This window comes from Nerophis ophidion, linkage group LG09 (genome assembly GCF_033978795.1).
Source record: "Nerophis ophidion isolate RoL-2023_Sa linkage group LG09, RoL_Noph_v1.0, whole genome shotgun sequence".
NCBI classification, from domain to species: domain Eukaryota; kingdom Metazoa; phylum Chordata; class Actinopteri; order Syngnathiformes; family Syngnathidae; genus Nerophis; species Nerophis ophidion.
In genome coordinates, this window is record NC_084619.1 from 4,118,119 (window position 1) to 4,144,119 (window position 26,001).

The 26,001-nt window shown below is 40.9% G+C and overlaps 1 protein-coding gene across 2 annotated transcripts in view; it reads right to left on the reverse strand.

Moving 5' to 3' along the window:
• Window positions 1-26,001, reverse strand: part of LOC133558915 (exportin-5-like) — a 60,242-nt gene that overhangs the window by 16,560 nt on the left and 17,681 nt on the right. Inside the window, exons 11-25 of one of the 2 annotated variants that reach the window (XM_061910077.1) lie at window positions 22,357-22,440; window positions 22,077-22,202; window positions 21,916-22,006; window positions 21,715-21,831; window positions 19,700-19,815; window positions 17,458-17,613; window positions 11,671-11,712; window positions 11,496-11,585; window positions 11,209-11,408; window positions 11,038-11,140; window positions 10,780-10,961; window positions 10,593-10,693; window positions 8,379-8,603; window positions 970-1,066; window positions 755-891 (exon numbers count right to left, since the gene is read on the reverse strand). In XM_061910077.1, coding sequence (XP_061766061.1) covers window positions 755-891; window positions 970-1,066; window positions 8,379-8,603; window positions 10,593-10,693; window positions 10,780-10,961; window positions 11,038-11,140; window positions 11,209-11,408; window positions 11,496-11,585; window positions 11,671-11,712; window positions 17,458-17,613; window positions 19,700-19,815; window positions 21,715-21,831; window positions 21,916-22,006; window positions 22,077-22,202; window positions 22,357-22,440 — 1,867 coding nt within the window. The remainder of the gene's footprint in view (window positions 1-754; window positions 892-969; window positions 1,067-8,378; window positions 8,604-10,592; window positions 10,694-10,779; window positions 10,962-11,037; window positions 11,141-11,208; window positions 11,409-11,495; window positions 11,586-11,670; window positions 11,713-17,457; window positions 17,614-19,699; window positions 19,816-21,714; window positions 21,832-21,915; window positions 22,007-22,076; window positions 22,203-22,356; window positions 22,441-26,001) is intronic. The other variant, XM_061910078.1, reaches the window with a different exon arrangement.

Sequence of the window (26,001 nt, forward strand, 5' to 3'; positions counted from 1 at the left end):
ATATCTACAAAGTCATCAAACGTATAGAAGTTTTCTTGAGCTTTCATTTTCTTGCCGATTGAGCCATGGATTGAATCTGCTCTCATGAACGGATATTTTATCACAATCTCGGGTGGGCCCCATTCTGCGTTTGCACATTGGGCAAGAGCCGTGTACAGCGTCCAGTTTTTATTCTGACCTCCACAGTTATCTGCCCAAAAGAGTATGCAAGGGGAAGAATCAAGAACAATACATTTAATGAAGGTGCTTGCAACGTCCTGGGGTGATCTTCCAAATATGCCCTCGTGCCATAATATCACATAATCAGCTTGACCGTCGGCCCCCATTCGTGCAAATGTCTCATTAAAGACAATAAGGCGACTGACAAAGAAGCTCCGATTGGTCCCTTGAGATACTAGGTTTTTCTGTTGTACCTACGCGGTTATGTGGTAGTTGCTAGGTCCTGCCATGCGCGGAACAGCTTACTTACGGAACAAATTACAATATCGCATACACTAATGTAAAGCATATCACCTAGGAACTCCAAAATTATTATCAGCTCAGTTTTGACCAACATTGAGTTACTGGGTTTTGCCTTTGGACGGGAGATATGGCCGGACTAAAAAGTCTGTCATCATATAGACAGTGTCCTCCCAAGCAAAACTACCGTTTATCTTGTTGATACAGCTCTTGCTTTGGCTCTCTTCAGATTGTGCAGGTGCAAATGAATCATCAGCCTTTCACAAGCTTGAACAAAGCAAAAAAAAAAGGATATGAATCACAGGGCGAAGTCTGTGATCTGGCACATGTTCGAGGGAGAAGAAAGCAGAGGCAGCTATTTTTTCTGAAAGCCCGTCGATGTTGTAGAAGTCCTGCTGTAGGGAAAGCGCTGCATTTCCCAGCAGGTGGAAGCTGCAAAAGTGAAATATGTTCAAATGAAGTCACAGATGGAATAAAAAATGGAGGATTAGAAGGGAAAGTTGTCGTCACCAGGTGTCATAAGTTTGGCTGAAAAATCCCTGCATTCGTTCTAGGTTTGTTTTCAATGGGTGTGCATCATAAGTATCAGTTGGAGGCTGGGCCAGACCTGAAGAACATAATACATGGAGAAGTTTGGTCATGATTGCTTCATGGATGGGAATTACAGTTTTTCACTTAAGGCATTAAGAACACGCCTCACATTTAGCAACCAGTGTTTTTTATGATAGTATACCTTCTCAAAGGACAATACTATAGAAAGGAAACTTGGACACACTTCATACTTAAAAGTGGTCAGCATACAGCTTGTTGAGCAGTGTAGATTTACTATTTACTGAGAATGGTTCAACACATTGTCTAAATAGCTGGCGATTCAAGTAGTAGCAAAATACTTGTGTCCAGCCTAATGCCATTCATGGTGGCAATGGCAGCATCATAGTCTGGGGCTGTATGAGTGCTGCGGTTCATTGAAGGGAAGCAAGAATTGTGACATTCTCTCAATGGTTACTGTCCTGATTGGCAGTGTTTCAGCATAATAAAAGGAAAGCAAACAATTTAACAATACATTGCTGAGGAAGACGTAGAATATATCATCTACTCCAGACCTGAACCCGATTGTGTATCTGTTGGGCACCCTCAAGTAATGCAACATACTTTTTACCTTAAATATTTTTGCTAAATTTACTCATTCAGATCACTACATTTATTGATACATTAATTTACAATCTATTGATCACGTATTATTTTTGGCTCGTTAGAGATACTTCTTCCAGCGGGCATGGTCACATGACCATTTCACCAATCCAACGTAAGCACTCGGGACGTTTGACTCCATTTCACCCAATAAAACGGCGCCTTGTCGGTCAACTATGACCTTGGGTCCGTCACTCAAAGACGTCTGTGTGCAACATTAACAGAAGTAAAAATTCCTATGGTTACATGGCAAATGGGTTGTACTTGTATAGCGCTTTTCTACCCCTTTTTAAGGAGCCCAAAGCGCTTTGACAGTATTTCCACATTCGCCCATTCACACACACATTCACACACTGAAGGCGTTCACCAGGACCCATCAGGAGCAAGGGTGAAGTGTCTTGCCCAAGGACACAACGGACATGACAAGGCTGGTAGAAGGTGGGGATTGAACCAGTAGCCCTCAGATTGCTAGCACAGCCACGCGGTCAAGGAGGCAGCCAGAAGGAAAAAAAGGCCCGCCTCTTAAGGTAAAGGCGGTTCACTAGAACATTATGTCATAAAACTACTGTAGATGTTTGTAGTACCGGTACATTCTATGGCATGGGTGTCAAACTCTGGCCCGCCGTGTAATTTAATTTGGCCCTTGAGACAATATCAATTTAGCATTAGAGCTGGCCCGCCGGTGTTATACAGCGTCGGTGCCGCTGTAACACCGCATTCACCGCAAATACTCATACTTGCCAACTCTCCTAATTTTCCCGGTAGACTCCCGAAGTTCAGTACCCCTCCCAAAAATCCCCCGGGGCAACCATTCTCCCGAATTTCAACCGATTTCCAGCTGGGCAACTAGATTGGGGGCGTGCATTTAAGGCACTGCCTTTAGCGTTCTCTACAACCTGTCGTCACGTCCGCTTTTCCTCCATACTAACAGCGTCTCACATAATATTTGTGGCTTTTACACACACACACACACACACACACACACACACACACACACACACACACACACACACACACGCACAAGTGAATGCAAGGCATACTTGGTCAACAGCCATACAGGTCACACTGAGGGTGGCCGTATAAACAACTTGAGCACTGTTACAAATATGCGCCACACTGTGAACCCACACCAAACAAGAATGACAAACACATTTCGGGTGAACATCCGCACCGTAACACAACAGAACAAATACCCAGAAGCCCTTGCCGCACTAACTCTTCCGGGAAACTTCCAGCAAACTGACCAATAATTAACGTTTTATTCATGCATTTTCTCTTGCTACTTCAAGGCTTGAATGTTTGGTTCATTCATTATTGTTATTTTATTTTCAAATTTATTATTAGCCTGTTGATATTTACCTCAGAAAATTGCAAATAGATATGCCATTAATATTTTTTTAATTATTATTATTATTATTTGAAATTGGATTTTGCATGTCACTAAAGTTATATAAGCCTTGCTTGTTCAATATTTAATGCAAAACTTGTTTGGGTCCCTATTAAAAGGTTCATTTGTTCAACCTTGGCCCGCGGCTTTGTTCCGTTTAAAATTTTGGCCCACTCTGTATTTGAGTTTGACACCCCTGTTCTATGGTATCGTTTTAATAAAGAATATTTATTATCTAAAAGTTATTATTATTTTTTTTAATGGCAATGTTACATGTTGAAATTGTGCTGTTTTTTTGGGGGCGCAAGCAACGATTACCGCATTTCCTTGAATTGCCACCGGGTATATAGTATGCGCCTGCCTAGAATTACTGCCGGGTCAAACTCGTTTCGCAAAATAATTAGCGCATGCTTAGCATTACTGCCGGGTCAAACTCGTTTCGCAAAATATTATTCTTATTAGTGCATGTCTAGAATTTCCGGCGGGTCAAACTCGTTTTGCAAAAATAATTGGCATATGCCAAAAATTTCCGCCGGGTCAAACTCGTCACGCCACGAGTGACACTTCATCTGTCATCATTTTCAAAATTTTCAATAATTTGAAATCGCATAAAGGGATGAAAATTAAGAGCTATTCAATAGGATTTAAGGTCCAAGCTATTGAATATGCTAAAAAGAACAGTAAGCAGCTATGTTTTATTAATATACCGTAGCTGCGTGTGTCAAATATGACTCATTAAATGACTCCCGCCTCCTGGTGGTAGAGGGCGCTAGTGATCCTTCTTGCGACTACTCGGCTGCAGAAGAAGTGACAACAAGCAGCAAGAGTGAGCAGCGATCGTTTTTTTTTTTCATCTCGCTTGCACTTTTAACATGGAGGATTACATATCTAAAATAAAACCGTTTTCTAAACTGGACTTTCAATCGAAAATCTCCATCAAGACATGGAGACTTTTAAAACTGAAGAAAGATAAGGAAGACTTCTCTAAACAAGTTATCGATGCTTTTGATCAGAAGGAGCTGCGCATGGACTTAATTTATAAGTAAGACCATAATAACCTTTTTTTTTATTAAATGTGCTTTTCATGATGGTTTCCTTACATTACACACAAATCTATAAGCGCATGCTTGCCTTTACCGCATGCCTTTGGTTAGCGCCGGAGTAAAAAGAGGTTTTAAATTAATTAGCGCCCCGGCGGCAATTCAAGGAAATACGGTATATTAATTTCAAAAGGTGACAAAGATTTGAGATAGGAGTGTTTTGAACTTGGTCATGGAACCAATTGAGCTTGCAAGTTGCTGTACCAACGTGTCTTTTTTTAAGAGCTTTGCGGAAGTCTACTGCATTCCTGATATTGCAGCTCTTATGTGTATATCACTGATTTGGCAGTATTGTCGTATCTCTGGATTGGTGTTTTGTTGCTGAGGGAAGCATTGCAGTGTGTCCTGAGTGCTTTTCTGTCTCGTCTTGACTTCTATGAGCGGCAGTTAAGCCTGCGTGGACACACACGCGGAATATTGGCTGTGGAATTCAAATGAAAGGAAGCGGCCGCGCATCTTCTTGGGGCGAGCAATCAATCAATCAATCAATCAATCAATCAATGATTATTTATATAGCCCTAAATCACTTGTGTCTTAAAGGGCTGCACAAACCACTACGACATCCTCGGTAGGCCCACATAAGGGCAAGGAAAACTCACACCCAGTGGTACATCGGTGACAGTGATGACTATGAGAAACCTTGGAGAGGACCGCATATGTGGGCAACCCCCCCCCCCCCCTCTAGGAGACCGAAAGCAATGGATGTCGAGTGGGTCTAACATGATACTGTGAAAGTTCAATCCATAGTGGATCCAACACAGCCGCGAGAGTCCAGTCCAAATCGGATCAAACACAGCAGCGAAAGTCCCGTCCACAGTGGAGCCAGCAGGAAACCATCCCAAGCGGAGGCGGATCAGCAGCGCAGACATGTCCCCAGCCGATACACAGGCGGGCGGCCCATCCTGGGTCCCGTCTCTGGATGAGCAGTTCATCCTGTGTCCCGACTCTGGATAGCCAGTACTTCATCCATGGCCAACGGACCGGACCCCCTCCACAAGGGAGAGTGGGACAGAGGAAAAAAAGAAAAGAAACGGCAAATCAACTGTTCTAAAAAGGGGGTCTATTTAAAGGCTAGAGTATACAAATGAGTTTTAAGGTGAGACTTAAATGCTTCTACTGAGGTGGCATCTCGAACTGTTACCGGGAGGGCATTCCAGAGTACTGGAGCCCGAACGGAAAACGCTCTATAGCCCGCAGACTTTTTTTGGGCTTTGGGAATCACTAATAAGTCGGAGTCCTTTGAACGCAGATTTCTTGCTGGGACATATGGTACAATACAATCGGCAAGATAGGATGGAGCTAGACCGTGTAGTATTTTATGAGTAAGTAGTAAAACCTTAAAGTCACATCTTAAGTGCACAGGAAGGCAGTACAGACGAGCCAGTACAGGTATATATGTATGTATATATGTATATAAATGTATATACAGTATAGGTATATATGTATGTATATATGTATATAAAGGTATATACAGTACAGGCGTAATGTGATCAAACTTTCTTGTTCTTGTCAAAAGTCTAGCAGCCGTATTTTGTACCAACTGTAATCTTTTAATGCTAGACATGGGGAGACCTGAAAATAATACGTTACAGTAATCGAGACGATACGTAACAAACGCATGGATAATGATCCCAGCGTCGTTAGTGGACAAAATGGAGCGAATATTAGCGATATTACGGATATGATAGAAGGCCGTTTTAGTAACGCTTTTAATGTGTGACTCAAAGGAGAGAGTTGGGTCGAAGATAACACCCAGATTCTTTACCGTGTCGCCTTGTTTAATTGTTTGGTTGTCGAATGTTAGAGTTGTATTATTAAATAGAGGTCGGTGTCTAGCAGGACCGATAATCAGCATTTCCGTTTTTTTGGCGTTGAGTTGCAAAAAGTTAGCGGACATCCATTGTTTAATTTCATTAAGACACGCCTCCAGCTGACTACAATCCGGCGTGTTGGTCAGCTTTAGTGGCATGTAGAGTTGGGTGTCATCAGCATAACAGTGAAAGTTAACACTGTATTTGCGTATGATGTCACCTAGCGGCAGCATGTAGATGCTGAAGAGTGCAGGGCCAAGGACCGAACCCTGGGGAACTCCACACGTTACCTTAACGTAGTCCGAGGTCACATTGTTATGGGAGACACACTGCATCCTGTCAGTAAGATAAGAGTTAAACCAAGATAGGGTTAAGTTTGACATACCAATTCGTGTTTTGATACGCTCTAATAAAATATTATGATCGACGGTATCGAAAGCAGCGCTAAGATCGAGGAGCAGCAACATAGATGACGCATCAGAATCCATCGTTAGCAATAGATCATTAGTCATTTTTGCGAAGGCTGTCTTCGTAGAGTGATTTGCCCTGAACCCGGATTGAAAGGTTTCACATAGATTGTTAGACGCTAAGTGTTCATTTAGCTGCTCTGCAACAATTTTTTGAGGATTTTTGAAATAAAGGGAAGGTGAGACACCGGTCGGGAGTTTACCATGAGGTCAGGATCGAGGTTAGGTCTTTTAAGGAGGGGATGAATAACCGCTTTTTTGAATGCTAGGGGAACAGTGAAAGAGGAAAGTGATAAGTTTATAATATTTAGCACTGATGGACCTAATAATACAAAGAGCTCCTTGATCAGTTTCCCAGGAAGTCGGTCAAGTAAACATGTTTGTTTTATTCCATTTACACATTGTAACAATTCTTCAAATGTTATTTCATCAAAACGAGAGAAACTATTTTGGATATTTGCAGTATCCGCCGTATATAAAGTCGTATCTGTGTTAATAGAACCCAGTTGTAGCTGCGACGTATTGTCTTTAATCTCCTTTCTAATGACTTCACTTTTCCTATTAAAGAATATCATAAAGTCATCTGTTGAGTGGGTGGAGCTACTGGAAGGAGTCCGTTGTTGGGTTAGCGATGCTACCGTATTAAACAAAAATTTAGGATCGTTTTTATTAAGGTGGATGAGATTTGAGTAATTTTTAGCTTTAGCTAAGGTAAGCATGCGTTTATAAGTTATTAAACAATAACTCCATGCTTGATGGTGCACCTCAAGTTTAGTCGTGCACCATTTGCGTTGCAGCTTTCTACATAATAATTTCTGAGCTCTAGTTTCTTCTATAAACCATGAGGTACGCCTTTTTGGAGCCTTTTTTAACTTCAGCGGTGCTATACTCTCAATGGTTTCGTGCAGGGCGTCGTTAATGTTGTTAGTGAGGCTATCAATAGAGCCCACATACTTTGGGAATGGTGCCATTACCGAGGGCAGTAGGTCCGCAAGAGTTGTCGTTGTGGCAGCATTAATGTTGTGGCTGCTATAGCAGTTATTATTATTATTAGCTTGCCGAACATGAGTCTGAACCTCGAATTTTATAAGGTAATGATCAGACATTACTTTAGTATATGGGAGTATCATAACTTTGGAAACGGTGATACCCCTGACAAGCAGTAGGTCTATCGTATTACCGTTGCGATGCGTGGGTTCACTTATTATTTGTGTAAGACCACAGCTATCAATTATAGTCTGGAGCGCCAAGCATGGTGGGTTATTCATATGAATATTAAAGTCCTCCATTATAATTATAATATCGACGTGGATCACTAGATCAGCAACAAACTCTGAAAATTCACTGATAAAGTCCGAATAGGGCCCTGGGGGGCGGTAGATGATAGCCAGGTATAGAGGCAGCGGTGTGACAAACCTCATAGTAAGCACCTTAAACGATTTACATTTATTATTTATGCTAGGACTAAGGTTAATGTTTTCGTTGTATATTAGTGCGACACCCCCCACACCTTTTGAGGGGACAGGCAATATGCGCATACGTACTGTATAGTTAGGAGGACATGCCTCATTTAGTGCAAAGAAGTCGTCCGGTTTAAGCCAGGTTTCACTGAGACTGACCACGTTAAGATTGTTGTCTCTGATGATCTCATTAACTAATAAAGTTTTGGGAGACAATGATCTTATGTTTAAAAAGCCTATATTATAGGTAGTGGGCTGTTTTAAGGAGTTTTTGATGAAATTATCCGTAGTAGCAATATTAATAATGTTGCGTTTATTATGCGTAGTGCACTTAAAATAATTACTACCATATCTAGGAATTGATATGACAGGAATTTTCTGATTGTTTGCATGGTGCTTTGATAAACTGAACGCATCATAATTTGCCACCTCAGTAGAACGCATGTCCAACTCTAACACAGTCACAGCAGAAAAAACTTGTTCTAACTTAACTGACTCCTTACCCAGACCAGTAGGCTCGTGTCTTCCATTTGAATCCAGCTTCAGGTTGGAGGGAAGCGGTGTTCTTTGGGGATTAGCCTTTTGCTTTGCTGCTAGTCCCGCTCGGCATCCGCGTTTCCGCTTCCGATCACGCCGCTTGCGTGTGTTGCTTAGACGTTCTCCGCTGGTACTACACTCCGCTGCTTCACAGGCCGCTGGAGGTAGCCGCCGATGTATTCCCATGCTGGCTAGTAGGTCCAGCAAACACGCGTCTTTCAGTCCAAAACGGCCCGATTTATCCACATCCAGAATTGTCAATGCTGAGGCTAGCTATGTTTGCTTACTAGGGCTATATTGGTCCATATCAATAATTATTACGACCTATCAAAAATAGGGACTAAGAGAAAATATATTGAATGTAAAAAAAAAAAAAAAAAAAATTAAATGTAACCTTACACTGATCATAATCTATTCAGTCATCAAAAGAAAAGAAAGGAATTGTCAAACCACTATGGAAAACACTCAATTTAAAAAAATTCTAAAATCACATTGAACGCACTAACCTCTTAAAATGAAGTTGAAAAAATAAGTAATATGTAAATTATTTTGAACAAAGTGTAACAAAATAGTGCAAACCGTGGAAATGTAAACAGAGAAACCTGAAGATAACAATTTTTTGCAGGATTAGCGCCATAAAATTGTGAATGTGTAACCTTTAATTTGGTCTGTTATTGTTATTTAAGTATGCAAAGGGATTTATGTTATGGAGTAATTATTGGATAATAATAAAAGTAATAATTGGACCAAATTACTATGATTTCAAAGTAGCACATTTTTTATATTTAGTTCCACTTTAGTTCCTACTTGCTTCCGTATACCTTGCTTCCGTTTTTAAAATTTCCAAAAAACTGCCATCCTGTCGAGGTGACATTTGCTGTTTTATCAACAATTTATTCCTTCTCCGCAGCATTCCTTTTTAGTTTCTCTTCTCACTCCATGCAGAAAATTAACAGCAAGCTGGCGCTACCCAACTAGATACTGCTACGTGATTAATTGCTACCCGCGTTGCACAGTGATCACTTTCTGTTTTGCTTAGTTACCAGAGCACGAGTGCCTTTCTTCATGCTACCAACCTTGCTTCGTAACTTCTGGTTTCTTTAGATCAAAAAATATATATACAGTACAGTACAGGCCAAAAGTTTGGACACACCTTCTCCTCATTCAATGAGTTTTCTTTATTTTCATGACTATCACTGAAGGCATCACATCTATGAATGAACACGTGGAGTTATGTACTTAACAAAAAAAGGTGAAATAACTAAAAACATGTTTGATATTCTACTTTCTTCAAAATAGCCACCCTTTGCTCTGATTACTGCTTTGCATACTCTTGGCATTCTCTTGATGAGCTTCAAGCACACCTGTGAAGTGAAAACCATTTCAGGTGACTACCTCTTGAAGCTCATTGAGAGAATGCCAAGACTGTCCAAAGCAGTAATCGGAGCTAAGGCTGGCTATTTTGAAGGAACTAGAATATAAAACATGTTTTCGGTATTTCACCTTTTTTCCTAAGTACATAATTCCACATGGGTTCATAGTTTTGATGCCTTCAGTGACAATCTACAATGTTAATAGTCATGGAAATAAAAAATAAAAAAGCATAAAATGACAAGGTGTGTCTAAACTTTTGGCCTGTACTGTACATATTCGTTTTATCGAACACATTTTTTAATGGTATTGATGACATGTCTATGGCGATATATATTGATATTGTTTAATTGGATCTAGCCCTTTTGCGCACACTCGATTTGTAGTATATCCTGAGCACAAAATGACAGTTTCAATTCTTCACTCACAACCAGACAAATATGCTTCTATTAAAAAATAATGACTCTGTTATGCCTGCAAGACACCTTTTTCATAAGGGAGAAATATAATTACATTGTGATCTCGCAAACTCTTGTGCCACAAAATCTCGTCCCTAATACCGAGTCATTCTCAGTCGGTTGTAAAACTATTTTGCTGTCTCTAAAGTACTTTGTATCCAAGTTTCATTTCTATGGTCGCATTGTCTATGGAGATTGTCATTCATCCAGGTCATTGCGTTCTCAGGGCATTTAATCTATTGCAACTGGACTGTTGTGTTTGTCTTACAAAATGTTTTGCCTTTCATCCAAGCAGGCTGACATTTCTATAGTATTGTCCCTTAAGTAGTAGTAAAAATAGAAAACGCTTACCAAGAACCAGATTTCTCTCTGCGTCCATCAGGTCATGCACTCTGGTGAACGTCTCACTGAGACGAGCTCTGTTCTCTGGCATAAACAAACTGTTTAGAGTTCTGTGGAGAGATGGAAGCAAAAGAAAATAATGAGCAAGCAAAAAAAACTAGGTCAACAAGGGAAGTAAAGTGTGCCATTCGCATACCTGACAAGAGCCAGCAGGTTAGGCAGGAAGGCTAAAAACTGGGCAGCACAAGCGTTTCTAAAAATGGGGGCTGCTGATGAAGTGTAAGCCACTACAAAGCCTCCAGATTTGGCGGCCTCCAGGTCTGCAGGCCAGCGCGCCCGCTTCGCCACACCCAACACAGCGTTCAAACAGAAGCCCAGCTGAGAGAATGATGGCAAAAACTCAATCAATGCTCTTGTTGGGATGGAGTATTTATTTTCTGTCCCGTATGCTCACCCTCCCCCTGTTGAGGCCGGCTGTGTCGACCTCTGTGCGCTGCTCACTGACCACCTGATCCGCTCCAACAAAGGACATGAATGCAGCGGGGTCGCAAACCACCCTTTAAGGCGAAATACATGTCAAGTCGTGGCGTTACATTGAATGCTAAAAAACAAGCTATCAACTTACTCCTTCGTCGCGTCTGAGGTCCATTCTCCCATCACAGGGGCCAACAGTTCGTCTATAAAAGCCTTCTGCTTCTCAAAGTCCTTAAACTCGTTACTGATGAGCACCAGAGACTCCATCAGTGCACTTTTCTCCATGAAAGTCAGAAGGCCGTCGCTGGCAAACATCTCCTTTATGCGATTATAAAACATGTCGAAACTAGGCTGCAAGAAGGGCAGGAATACAAATAAATAAACATATTTGTCCTTATAGTTGCCATAAACTGTGATGCTTCCAATAGCATCCATTACCGAAAAAAATTGTGGGTAATCTCGGCAAATCTTGATGATGGAAGAACAGGCGTGCCTCCTCAGGTTATTTACAGCTCGGGTGCGTGGCGCCTGTGTAGGAAGAAGACAAAACAAAATGTTTGGTCTTGGTTGTGGAAGTACAGAGAAAAAAATTGATTTTCTGTTGGAGACCTGCCTTATTTTCCTGCACAGGCTCAAATGTAACAGTTTCAAACAGCTGCAGAAACACAAGGATGGGAAAAGGTTAAACTCTTACATAAATTATATCCAATACTCAAAGTTTATATTTGTTAGTGGGATAATACATATTTCACTTCCAAAGCCTCCATTCTATTTGATAAATGCATCACAAACGCCGCGCCTTAAATAAGTCACGTCCTACAAAACAAAAAACATGATACCTCAATCTGGCTCTTGTCAACTTCCCTATGTGACCATATGTGTTATACATTATTTATTACACTAAATAATAAATCAATATTGCGAGGTTGCATATGACGTCACATGCGTTTTTCTTCTTCGCAGCTTAATTCACACGATGGTCAACCAGCTTGAGCGTTGCATCAAAACAAGTGACAGTGAGTGTAAAGTTTGAGCAGAAAATGCCATTTTGCTGATCTGTTCTTGGGTGTTCCAATCGTTAGAATAGAGAGATAGAAAATACCTTTCATAGAGTCCCGATATAAAAATGTAATAAAGTCAGGGAAAAAAACGAAAGTGCGTGGAAGGAAATGGCTCTTAAAAATATCTCTTTCATCATCTTGTGAAATAAAATCGGACCTTGCACGCGTCTGCAACCATCACTATCTGAAATGTTTGTTTAAAACTTTGAACATTTGATTTGTGTTTCTCTGCTCAGTTAGTGTTTGAGAGCAAAACTAAACATTAAAAAGGACAATAGATCCCATTAGTTTGTGCTCCTTTGTAGTTTGCTATGCCTAAATATGACTACAAAGACCTGGTTGTGCAAATAAACTAACGTCACGTTAAGTCTAAGTAATAAATATTGTGATTGTTGTTCCAATCCACCGTATTTTTGTTGTTAAATAAAATTTGAGTTTTATTGTCATTATTACAGTGAAAAGGTTAAAAGAACAACGAAATTGGAGCAGATCCCCTAAGGTGCATACACAATTGTATAGTAATATAAATAGTAAAAAAGACAAAAAAGAAGATATAAAAGTGAAAAGTATAATAGTGACAGAGATTCGACAGCTGATTTTCATAACAGAAACTAAAAGCTTAATTGTTTATGTGCAGGAAAGACTCAACCTTGATATAGCAAGCAAACATTGCTGAACAACAGGGACATTTATAGCTAAATAATGAAATAAAATATGAACGTCATACCATAAAACAACTGCAGACAGAAATTATAGATTAGGCTGATATTTGTAGCAAAAATGAACAGCACAAAAATGTCACCTGTTTCCCAAAAGCGTCACAGCACTCGTTGAATACGGTTCTTAACGATGCACAAATGAGTACAACATTGTGTCTTATGGATTAATGCTTCATTTATGGACCCCTCCAGATGTAAAGACATGATGATGTGCCTCCTATCTTTTCTTCTTTAAGTCCTTGTATGTGAGGCTGAGTCAAGCAGTAACGTCTTAGTGATGATGAATGGTTTAAATCTTTCAAAAATTATTTTTCTTAAGCGTGTATAAATCCACTCAGTCCCCTTTTATTTATTTTTTTAATGGTCGCTTGTATATTTGCCTGTAAACCTTTCAAAATATGCCCAATATGCGGCATAGCTCGGTTGGTAGTGGCCGTGTCAGCAACTTGAGGGTTGCAGGTTCGATTCCCGCTTGTGCCATCCTAGTTACTGCCGTTGTGTCCTTGGGCAAGACACTTTACCCACCTGCTCCCAGTGCCCCCCACACTGGTTTAAATGTAACTTAGATATTGGGTGTCACTATGTAAGGGCTTCACGGTGGCAGAGGGGTTAGTGTGTCTGCCTCACAATACGAAGTTCCTGCAGTCCTGGGTTCAAATCCAGGCTCGGGATCTTTCTGTGTGGAGTTTGCATGTTCTCCCCGTGAATGCGTGGGTTCCCTCCGGGTACTCCGACTTCCTCCCACTTCCAAAGACATGCACCTGGGGATAGGTTGATTGGCAACACTAAATGGTCCCTAGTGTGTGAATGTTGTCTGTCTATCTGTGTTGGCCCTGCGATGAAGTGGCGACTTGTCCAGGGTGTACCCCGCCTTCCGCCCGATTGTAGCTGAGATAGGCGCCAGCGCCCCCCGCAACCCCAAAAGGGAATAAGCGGTAGAAAATGGATGGATGGATATGTAAGGCGCTTTGAGTCACTTGAGAAAAGTGCTACATAAATATAATTCACTTCACTAATTCACAAATCTGTACCAATGCATATTTTTTTATTTTATTTTTTTTTTTTTTCCCCAAGATGGCGCTGATGTAGTGGCTGCTGTTGGCAGGAGCTCTGTGCTCTTGTGTCATCCTTTTGTGTTTCCCTCTTGTTTTCATGTGTTATTATATTTTTTTGCCTCTTGGTCCGGGACCCTTTGGGACTGTGTGACAAGGAGTGGCACTTTCGTGACCTCTGTGGTGCTTTTTTTGTGGACTTCTGGAGCCTTTTGGCCATGGAGACCAGCTGCTGGGTCTCTGCCACACCAGAGTCGGTTTGGAGGGACTGGAGGAGATGCGGATGAGGGGACAGGACTGCGGAGCTAACACTGAGCGCTGGAACGGAGAGGCTTCGTGGTGTCTTGGCTGGGTGAGCAGGTGTCGGACACCTCAGTCACCTTGGACGTATCCTCGCTCATCCATTGGGACTGGACACTGGCCGAGAGTTGGTTGGCGGCCGAGAGTAGAGGGTCTGGAAGAGATGCGGATGAGGGGACAGGACTGCGGAGCTCGCACTGAGCGCTGGGACGGAGAGGCTTCGCGGTGTCTTGGCTGGGTGAGCAGGTGTCGGACACCTCAGTCACCTTGGACGTATCCTCGCTCATCCACGCGGACTGGACACTGGCCGAGATTGGAGTCGGCTGTCTTGGTTGCTTTGTTGGGTCTGCTACTGTCTCTGGCCGTGCTCCCTCCACCCCAGCGGACGATGGCGTGGAACACCGCAGAGGCCACCGCAGTGGATATGTTACTTTTACTTTTTATTCAGAGCTGTATGTAGAAGTGGCTGTTTGTATCTGCTGCTTTAATGTCCTCTGTGTTCTTTGATGTTTCCCTCTAACACACATGTAAGAGGGATGTGTTCTATGGCTATGAGTTGTTTTTTTCCCCTTGGCCTCAGTCTGCACCCCCTCTCCAGGGCCCAGGCTAAGACCGATTTTTTTATTTTATTTTAATCTTCTATTTTTTTCTCCCATTCCCCCCACCCCTTGTTCACCTGTATCTCATCTTTTTTGTAAGGGGCGCTGGAAGCCGGCAGACCCGTCAGCGAACCTGTTCTGTCTCCCTGTAATGTTTGTCTGATCTTGAATGGGATTGTGCTGAAAATTGTAATTTTCCTGAAGGAACTCTCCTGACGGAATAAATAAAGTACTATCTATCTATCTCTCTATCTATCTAAGCTATTAGACTCTAAACCAGGGGTGGCCACACTTTTTCTGCAGGCGAGCTACTTTTCAATTGACCAAAACGAGGGGATCTACCTCATTCATATATATCATTTATATTTATTTATTTATGAAAGAGAAATTTTTGTTAACAAGTTAAATGTGTTTAATGATAATACAAGCATGTGTAACACATATAGAGTCATTTCTTTCATGAAGACAATAATATAAGTTGGTGTAGTTGGATAAGCGATCGCTTGTGCACGCCAGCTTTCCGAGACTCTATTTTGTTAGCGCAGGCAGCATGAAGCAGGGCTCTTATTGTGAAGACAGGAAATGTGCAGTCGGTCTTTAGGCTTTTGACGGCAGGTACGGCGCGATCGAGAGTCTGTTGAAATAAAAAGTTTTTCTCGCCTTCCTCTCGGTCATTTTTTCTTTATAATGATCTCGCAGCAGCCAGCGTCATCTCACAACACCCTCGGGTGCCGTGAATGTCAATCAAGTGACGTCTTGGTGAAGATTGATGATCGCTAATTTTTAGGTCTATTTTTTTAAAAGCCTGGCTGGCGATCGACTGACACACCCCCAGCGGTCGACTGGTAGCTCGCGATCGACGTAATGGGCACCCCTGCTCTAAACCATTGCCTGAAACCCGAAAGTGCCTATTGGTCACGTGATTGCAAACCAGCAATTTAAAGGTTCATGTCATTATGCATTATTGTTAAAAATATATATATGCTTTCACGTAAATAAAAGCTTCCTCCCTTAATAAAAACCTGGTACTGTCTTCAGTTGAGTGTATTTGAAAACGTTTTTGTTTTTTTTCCCATACGTTAATTTTCTATACCGCTTATCCACATTAGGGTTCCGGATAAACTGGGGTCCATCCCATCTGAATTCAGGCGATAGGCGGAAGACATCCCAGATTCATCGCCAGCTTATTGACGGGCAAATATAGAAAAACAACTATTCACACTCACATTCATACCAGATGGCAAGTGTTTAATAACCATATGCATATTTTTGTAATGTGGGAGGGAACTTAAGTGACCATAGAAAAACCACATACATGTGGGGAAAAATGCCTCACAGAGAGATGTCTTCTATAATTCCATCCATCCATCTTCTTCCGCTTATCCGAAGTCGGGTCGCGGGGGCAACAGCCGAAGCAGGGAAACCCAGACTTCCCTTTCCCCAGCCACTTTGTCTAGCTCTTCCCGGGGGATCCCGAGGCGTTCCCAGGCCAGCCGAGAAACATAGTCTTCCGAACGTGTCCTGGGTCTTCCCCGTGGCCTCCTACCGGTTGGACGTGCCCTAAACACCTCCCTAGGGAGGCGTTCGGGTGGCATCCTGACCAGATGCCTGAACCACATCATCTGGCTCCTCTCGATGTGAAGGAGCAGCGGCTTTACTTTGAGTTCCTCCCGGATGGCAGAGCTTCTCACCCTATCTCTAAGGGAGAGACCCAAACTCATTTGGGCCGCTTGTACCCGTGATCTTATCCTTTCGGTCATGACCCAAAGCTCATGACCATAGGTGAGGATGGGAACGTAGATCGACCGGTAAATTGAGAGCTTTGCCTTCCGGCTCAGCTCCTTCTTCACCACAAGGGATCGGTACAACGTCCGCATTACTGAAGACGCCGCACCGATCCGCCTGTCGATCTCACGATCCACTCTTCCCCCACTCGTGAACAAGACTCCTAGGTACTTGAACTCCTCCACTTGGGGCAGGGGCTCCTCCCCAACCCGGAGATGGCACTCCACCCTTTTCCGGGCGAGAACCATGGACTAGGACTTGGAGGTGCTGATTCTCATTCCGGTCGATTCACACTCGGCTGCAAACCGATCCAGTGAGAGCAGAAGATCCCGGTCAGATGAAGCCATCAGGACCACATCATCTGCAAAAAGCAGAGACCTAGTCCTGCGGTAACCAAACCGGAACCCCTCAACGCCTTGACTGCGCCTAGAAATTCTGTCCATAAAAGTTATGAACAGAATCGGTGACAAAGGACAGCCTTGGCGGAGTCCAACCCTCACTATGATTCAAGGATCTTTATTGCCCTAAGGACTATGCATGCATTTTATTGGCTCTTTGGTCTGTGAGGAATAAGGTTAAACAGCTTTGCTTGCCTTGTGAAGCACTACAGCAAGGTCCTAGTCTGATGGCTCATCTGTCTAAATTATTGTGGAGCACTACTATCATCCATCATGCTGGTTTGACACCACACTGAGCAGAGGTCCACACACAGCAAGGGGGCTAAGGCTTTGATGCCTTGAATAAATGTGTGCTTCCTGATACATTTTATATCATATTCTTTGAGCTTAGCCTTCAAAATATCTCCCACAGGGATCAGATTGTACAGCATAATCACACCATAAATATTAATCGTATGCTACGTCAATTAAATAGCCACGACTGACCTTGCAAAGGACCCCAGGCAGTAATTGCAGTCTGTTTTTGATGAACGGAAAGAGAGCTGACACGTTGGTGAGCACGCAGGACATGATGACAGGATCTTTGGTTTTGTAGTTGAGCAAGCCCTGCAGCAGCTCCATGCTCTGATCCACAGGTAACTTCTACACAGGAAGAGAAGACACCAAGGTTAACATAGAGCTCTATTATCTATTCTTTGGTAGGTACCGTAGGTTAAATGGGAAATGGTCTGTATTTATATAGCAGATATATATCAATATACCATATTCACACAATGATGGCGGAAGCTGCCATGCAAGGCACTAACCACGACCCATCAGGAACAAGGTGGGTGAAGTGTCTTGCCCGAGGACACAACGGCTGTGACCAGGAGGGTGGAAGCTGGATACAAAACGTGGAACCCTCAAGTTGCTGGCATGGCCGCTATACCAGAATAGAATAGAAAGTACTTTATTTATCCCTGGGGGAAATTCAGCATGGGCGGTATAGCTCGGTCGGTAGAGTGGCCGTGCCAGCAACTTGAGGGATCCAGGTTCGATCCCGACTTCTGGCATCCTAGTCACTGCCGCTGTATCCTCGGGCAAGACACTTTACCCACCTGCTCCCAGTGCCACCCACACTGGTTTAAAAATGTAACTTAGATATTGGGTTTCACAATGTAAAGCGCTTTGAGTCACTTGAGAAAAGCGCTATATAAATATAATTCACTTCACTTCCCTCTGAGCCACGATTATCTTATAATCCTTGGGGTTTGCATGTTCTCTCTCTGTTTTTTTAAGCTCCCCTATTCTGCCCCTAATATCTGTTAAATAACCATTCAAAAAGCACCAACAATACTCAATTTACATTTTGTGACTTGAATATTAACCAAGTATTAGTGATATCATTATTATAAGCACTAACGCAGACAAACTATTTAAAGCGGCGCTGTGTTCACTTCCGAGTGTGCCTATGTTTACATCATAGACTGATCAGCAGCTTCCTCACTTCCTTGCTCCTTGTAAGTGTTATTCAACACATAAATCATGCATCTCACCAGGACAGAAGACGTTTGAGTAGGTATTCCAACAAATTAGGGACACTTTTGGCAGCCATATGTTTAATGTACCTTAAAATTTTCTGTTAAAATAAAGCCAATAATGAAATTTTTTGTGGTACCCTTTATTTTAAAAAGTATCTAAAAGTATATACGTTTGTACCGGTACCAAAATATTAGTATCAGGACAACCCCTACTAAAGTCTGCCTAGACATGATTTGGTGCTTCTAAGTTGGCCCTCGCTCAAACAAATTCGGAAACATGCTTCATATGCACCTGCTTTGCGGAAGACTAAGACGCAGCAGAAGGGGTCTGCGGTTCTAATTTGGCAAATTTGACGCTATATTTAGCGAGTAGAGGCATGCATTACAAGTCAAAGAGAACATTGTGCATTCATCCGGTATTTAAATATAGTACAAGCGGTCACGAAAGGCAAAGTATTCGACCACTTGAGCGGAGATCTGCCTCCATAAGCCTAAAGAACATGCATACAACGTGAAGAATGTTATGTTTTTTTCTTACTTCAATAACTCATGAACAACAATTTTAAGCAACACAGGACCTCTTTATTTATAAATCTGCAGGATACCCTTACTCCCTTCTCACCATTATTTCTGCTAGTACTACAGTCTAAACCAAGAGTCTTCAATGTTTTCCAGGCCAAGGACCACAAACTGATAGAGATGGAGCGGGGACCCCTTGCTATACATCCTAAATTAAAGCAAACTTGTCCTAAAGGTAACTTGCTATTTTGCAATACTAAGATACTAAAATAATACTTTATAGAGGGTTGCTAAACACTACCTATCTAAAATGCTAACATGAATATAATTATTATTAATGTTATTATTTTAAACCTGCAAGATTCATTGAGTAGGGTGAACATGCCACTGTGATTTATGAGCTAAACTACAGTGTGTCTGATATATGTTATTGAGTTTAAATTTGAGGAAAAACTGTGGAGGAGAACACAAAACATTGATTCTTACAATATATTATTTAGTATAAAAATGATCATAATAATCATAACTTTAATAATCATAACTTTATTGATCCGAAGGGAAATTCAGAAGTCAAAAAGTTTGGGGGCGCCTGATCTAGAACCTCAATTCATAAAACAATCCATCAAACTATCATCCTAATGTTATGTTCATACTTAATAGGGCTGAAAATGGTTTAAATTGCCTGTTACCTCCTCCTCAACGCTCCTCAAGATCTGTGAAATTACACAATCCATGAAGATGGTCACAGCTTCCCACTGGAGCGCTGGGGGAAATTGCTGGGAGCCCAGGCCATCGCCGGTCTCAGCTGGAAAAAGATGAGCGTAAAATAAGCCGGCATCAGGACATGTAAGTTTATGTTATCTAACTGGAGCTTCCCAACAGTAGGGAAATTCAAGTACTTTTGCAAAAGGCTATTTGTAAAAAGAAAGGAAGACGCTATGAGAATAAAACTGGAACAAAAAGGAACAAAAAGCAATTTTCAAAATTAAACTTGTAATTTTACAAGACAGATGTCACCATTTTATGAACAGCGTATAACATATATGAAAAATGTAATAGTATAATACAATTTTATTTTTGTAACATATCGATTTTTTGGACAATTTACTTTTTTTTTTCCTTTTTCCAGTTCAAAAAACAACTTTATTTTGTTCTAATTAAAAGGAATGTTTTGACAGTGGAACGGTTGAAATGCGTCGAAAAATGTGGAAGGAATAGTCGCCAGAATAAAGGGTGGAAATAGGGCTTTGGAAAATCCTGGAATTTTTTTTTTAACTTGGAAAAAAAAGTAATTTAAATTTCCAGAATGGTGGAATGTGTTGAAGGTGGAATGGTTTGAATCCGTTGAAAAATGTGGAAATGGTGGAAGTTTGAAAAAATGGCCAATTCATTTTGAATGGGAAAAATGTCCCGGAAAACCTGGAGTTCTGAGAAATCTGGGAATTTGTCAATTTAATTGTCAAGGGAAAGCCTGCGACAATCGAGTGAAAAATGTGTAAGGTAGAGCGCGCCAAAATAGAACAGAGTTTTATTGTCGTTATTACAGTGAACAACAAAATTGGAGCAGATCCCCGAAGGTGCATACACAATAATTTAGTAATATAAATAGTAAAAAAGATAAAAAAGATATGTATCTATATATATATATATATATATATCCACACACATGCACATATCAATAAATATGCATATATATACATATACACATAACAATATTGCACATTATAGTTCGAAAAAATAAAAAGACATGACCCATGAGGACATGATGGACACATAGTGCTCACTCAGTGCCTGTTTATTGCTACTATGGCTCTTGGGGAAAAACTGTTTTTTAGTCTATTTGTGCCCGCTTGTAGCACCCTATAGCGCAGGGAACCGATTTGGCTGAGAGAGCCATGAAAGCCAAATATTTTAAAATGGAGCCATATAATATTTTTTAACACTGAATACAACTAAATGTGTGCATTTTTAAGCAAGACCAACATTTTTAGAGTAATTTAAGTCCGTCTTTTTTTTTTTTTATAACATTGTTATTCTGAAGCTAACCAATAATAAATAAAACACTTCTTTAGTGTGTGAATGTGAGTGTGAATGTTGTCTGTCTGTCTGTGATGGCCCTGTGATGAGCTGGTGACTTGTCCAAGATGTATCCCGCCTTCCGTCTGAATGCAGCTAAGATAGGCTCCAGCGACTCCCCCCCCGCATCCCCGTACGGGACAAGCGGTAGGAAATGGATGGATGGATTGACCATTAATGCACTTCTTGAACAGGCGCGGTAGAAAACGAATGGATGAATTAAAATGCATGACAATTTTTTGTATTTTGAACTCTATTTTTAACACCGTGATTACCAGCGGAATTGTTCATTACTTATCGTGTTAAGCAATGTCGCCTTAGATTTATCTGAGAGCCAGATACGCATCTGGCTCGAGAGCCATAGGTTCCCTACCCCTGCTATAGCGTCTGCCCGTCTGGAGAACAGAAGTTTTGCTTTAGAGCATTCACACAATTAAAATAATTACATTTTTAAATCAACAAAATATTTATTAACTATTTTTTAATGTCACCTGTGTGTAAGCAGACTTTTTAAGCACTTTATCAAAAATTCACACATGTTCAATAGGAACCATACAGTATGATTTGAAAGTCTTCTATGGGCACTGAGACATTAAGCTCACAAAGAGGGACAAGGAGTGATACGTACTTGTGGTATTGCTGTCGTTCAGCTGGTATTTTAACCACATGGCTGCCATCAGAAAAGCCTCAGATGGAACTAGTTTACACGCACATCTCACGCCCTCTCCCAGCCGCGCCCGGAAAGCTGCAGGGGTTTGCAGGACCAAAACATTTAATGAAACTAATAGAGGGATACAATTAGGAACATTTTAAGAGAAAAACTGCTAACAGTTAAAGGAAGGGTTGAAATCCTCATCATTGTCAAAATCCACCCGGGAGTACTGACAGCTTGGGTTATCATTTCTGGATGGAAAGCCCGTCTGTGCAGAAAGACAACGTGAATAGACATCCTGTTTGCCTTTTAAGTTCTAATGCAATGACAAAGCTCACCTTGAAGAGGATGGTAGTGGATGTTTTGAGGTATTTGACGGCCGCCTCCAAAATGACGGGGTCGCGGGAGAGCGTCTCATGTCTGAAGATGGACGCCCAAGTGGCCAGAGTGGACGTCTTAAGAAACTGTGAAGAGGAACAAGAAGAACATTGAGCTAGTAGGCTCACACTGGTTTAGCATAAAGAAGCTGCTCTAGTGCTAAAAAATAGACATGCTAACAACTACAAAGGTCACTGCCTTGCTAAAAAAAAAAAAACAGAGGTTGTCAATAGTTCTTACCAAGCTGGAATGTGTGGTGAAGGCCAGCAAAGCTTCCAAATACTTGTTCAGGTTTGGAGGAACCTCCACTTTGACTTCAGAACCCTGTGGGGAAAATTTATAACGTATATGCTTTGGATACCATATTTGAGCATTAAAAAGCCTCTCTTTCAGCAAGTGGCTGTATCACTTTGTTATTAGCGTTGTTTTCCATACCAGAATGAATGAGACAATGTGGGTATTCAGCATTATGTGACAGTACAAAAATGACAGAGCTCAGTTGAGCCTAGTGGACTTTTGTATGCTACCTTTTTCCCCATTAGCCTATTGCAGGGTATCTGCAGGTTTCAGCAAGTCAAAGTTAAGACTTTTTAAAGACCTTTTTAATGCCACCTTGAATGAAATTTAAGACCGAAAAAAATAATAAAAAATCTATAAATATAAGCAATGGTTGGGGATCCCACTGTACTACAACCTCAATGACAATCAGTCAAGTTTACTTTTTGTATGTTTATTAATGAACAAACTGATAAGCACCACTCTGCCAAACAGCTTATCAAAAATCTTGAGAGATCCAAAAACTTTGACATCCAAAACAAACAAACCAACACCAACGCCAGTAAAAACATAATAACCGAGGTGAGGGTAAAAATAAATTACATTTGGTCAATAATAGTGCAATAATAGTGCAAAACAGTATTATAACAACAACAAAACACTTAACACACACTCAAATGAGCCTCAGTTGAGCTTCAGCTGGCTGTTCTCATTCACGAGTTCTGCCTCTATTTTTTTTTAGTTCACTCATTTTTTATGACAACAGGACATCTGCTGATTAGAGTAAGCGTTGTATCTTCAAGAGATACAAAGAAAAAATGAGTGAGCTGTAATCACTCACTTTTACTCAAGGACGTGCCGTAACTTTTACTCAAAGACAAGCCCCGAAAAGAAAAAAAAAAAAAAAACTGGCCCGACAATTTAAGACCATTGAGTACTGAATTTAAGACCATTTTGGGAAATTCTAATAAATGTAATACTTTTTAAGGCCTTAATTTTAGATGCATGAATTTAAGACTTTTTAAGGATCCGCGGATACCCTGTTTGGGCTGTTATGCCAGTCACTAAACGAACGGTACCGGAAGACCTGATCAGTCTAAGCATGCGAGAAGACTACGTCACTTCTTTTCGAGCAGTTTTTTTACGACATCACGCACTGTGTTTATTTTTGTATTAAAAAAATAGCTTACCCAGTAGTAAAAAAGAACAAGACTATACAAATGAACAAGGGATAGATTTAAAAAATTAAAAGATATTAGCGTATTTTTCGGGCTATAAGTCGCAGTTTTTTTTTTGTCTGGCTGGGGGTGCGACTTATACTCAGGGGCGACTTATGTGTGAAATTATTGACACATTACCGTAAAATATCAAATATTATTATTTAGCTCATTCACGTAAAAGACTAGACGTATAGGATTTCATCGGATTTAGCGATTAGGAGTGAAAAATGGTAAACGTATAGCATGTTCTATATGTTATAGTTATTTGAATGACTCTTACCATAATATTTTATGTCCAGGCACATTCTCAGTTGGTTATTTAAGCTTCATATAACATACACTTATTCAGCCTGTTGTTCACTATTATTTATTTTAAATTGCCTTTCAAATGTCTGTTCTTGGTGTTGAGTTTTATTATATAAATTTCCCCCAAAAATGTGAGTTTTACTCCAGTGCGACGTACGTTTTTTTCTTCTTTATTATGCATTATCGGCAGGTGCGACTTATATTCCGAAAAATACGCTACTGCCGCAATTTTAACCACTTTAACTCTCTTTTGAACTGCTAATGATTACCACCATTGTGTAATTCATCTTTTAAAATTTAGATTTTTTTTAATATATATATATATATATATATATATATATATATATATATATATAGTAGGGGTGTAACGGTACGTGTATTTGTATTGAACCGTTTCGGTATGGGAGTTTCGGTTCGGTACGAGGGTGTGTCGAACGAGTTTGTAATCTAAAGTTTTAACAAGCTGCTCTGCTTTCTGCCTCTGTCTGAGCAGTGAGCACCCAGCATTGTCCCGCCCACACAACCATCTGATTGGTTACATACAAAGCCAATCAGCAGTGCGTATTCAGAGCGATTTAACAGCCAATCAGCAGTGCGTATTCCGAACGCATGTTTTAAATGCTTCGTTGTCGAAGCAGATATGTGCGTTTAGCAGCGGACATCGTACACTCCCCAAATTATACAAAACACTTTCCAGTCACAACTATTACAAACATCACTGTGAGCCCGTAGACATTCTAGAAACTTAAACTGCAGCTCAGCTTGTTCACAGTTCTGGCTTGAGGTGATGTGAAGGCTAATTATCTTTTGGCATTACGTTAGCTCATTTCGCTGTGTGTGTGCGTGTGTGTATTAGGGGCAGCAGAGCCCTGTCTGTCTGTTATTTCACATGAACTAACATGAACTCCATAGATATCAGGAATGAGTAGTCTCTCCTATTGTAGTTGTACTATTTTTCAGCAATATTTACATTAATCAGTAATGTAGCAGCCTAGTTTTGAATGGCAGCGAGCCTGCAATCACAAAGGATTAAAAGATAAAGCCATTGTTTACAAATTTACAAATTTGGTAAATAAATAAATAATGACCCACTGGGTCATTATTGTCACCGATGTCCCACTGGGTGTGAGTTTTCCTTGCCCTTATGTGGGCCTACCGAGGATGTCGTAGTGGTTTGTGCAGCCCTTTGAGACACTAGTGATTTAGGGCTATATAAGTAAACATTGATTGATTGATTAACCAAAACATTTATATTTGGTTGTTTTCTTACCGTACCAAAAATGAACCGAACCGTGACCTCTAAACCGAAGTACGTACCGAACCGAAATTTTTGTGTACCGTTACACCCCTAATATATATATATATATATATATATATATATATATATATATATATATATACACATACATACACACACACACATCACACTTAACTTAAATTTATATCTTAGACTTAGACAAACTTTAATGAGCCACAAGGGAAATTTTTCCACACAGTAGTTTAGTTACAAAGGGTGGAAAGGATTGTGCATACAAGGGCACAAAAAGGTATAAAGTAGACAGAAAATGTACCATAGTAGCAATATGAAATATAACATATGTAATATTTACATATTATGTATACTGATATATTATTTGATTATACAATATACACAATATATAACAAATTCCAGTAGTAAAAGTAGTAAAAGCCAACTACGGACAGATATAAGCTGGCTTCTACATCAGCACGAAACACATTTGAGTTTGTAATGCACAACACAATGCAATACAACAATCTGTACTGACTGAAAAACATGAACAATCATATTACTTAGACAAGCTTTATTGCCTACTCAGTGGCCTAGTGGTTAGTGTGTCCGCCCTGAGATCGGGTAGGTTGGGAGTTCAAACCCGGCCGAGTCGTACCAAAGACTATAAAAATGGGAGCCATTACCTCCCTGCTTGGCCCTCAGCCTCAAGGGTTGGAATGGGGGGTTAAATCACCACAAATGATTCCCGGGTGCGGCACCGCTGCTGCCCACTGCTCCCCTCACCTCCCAGGGGGGGAACAAGGGGATGGGTTAAATGCAGAGGACAAATTT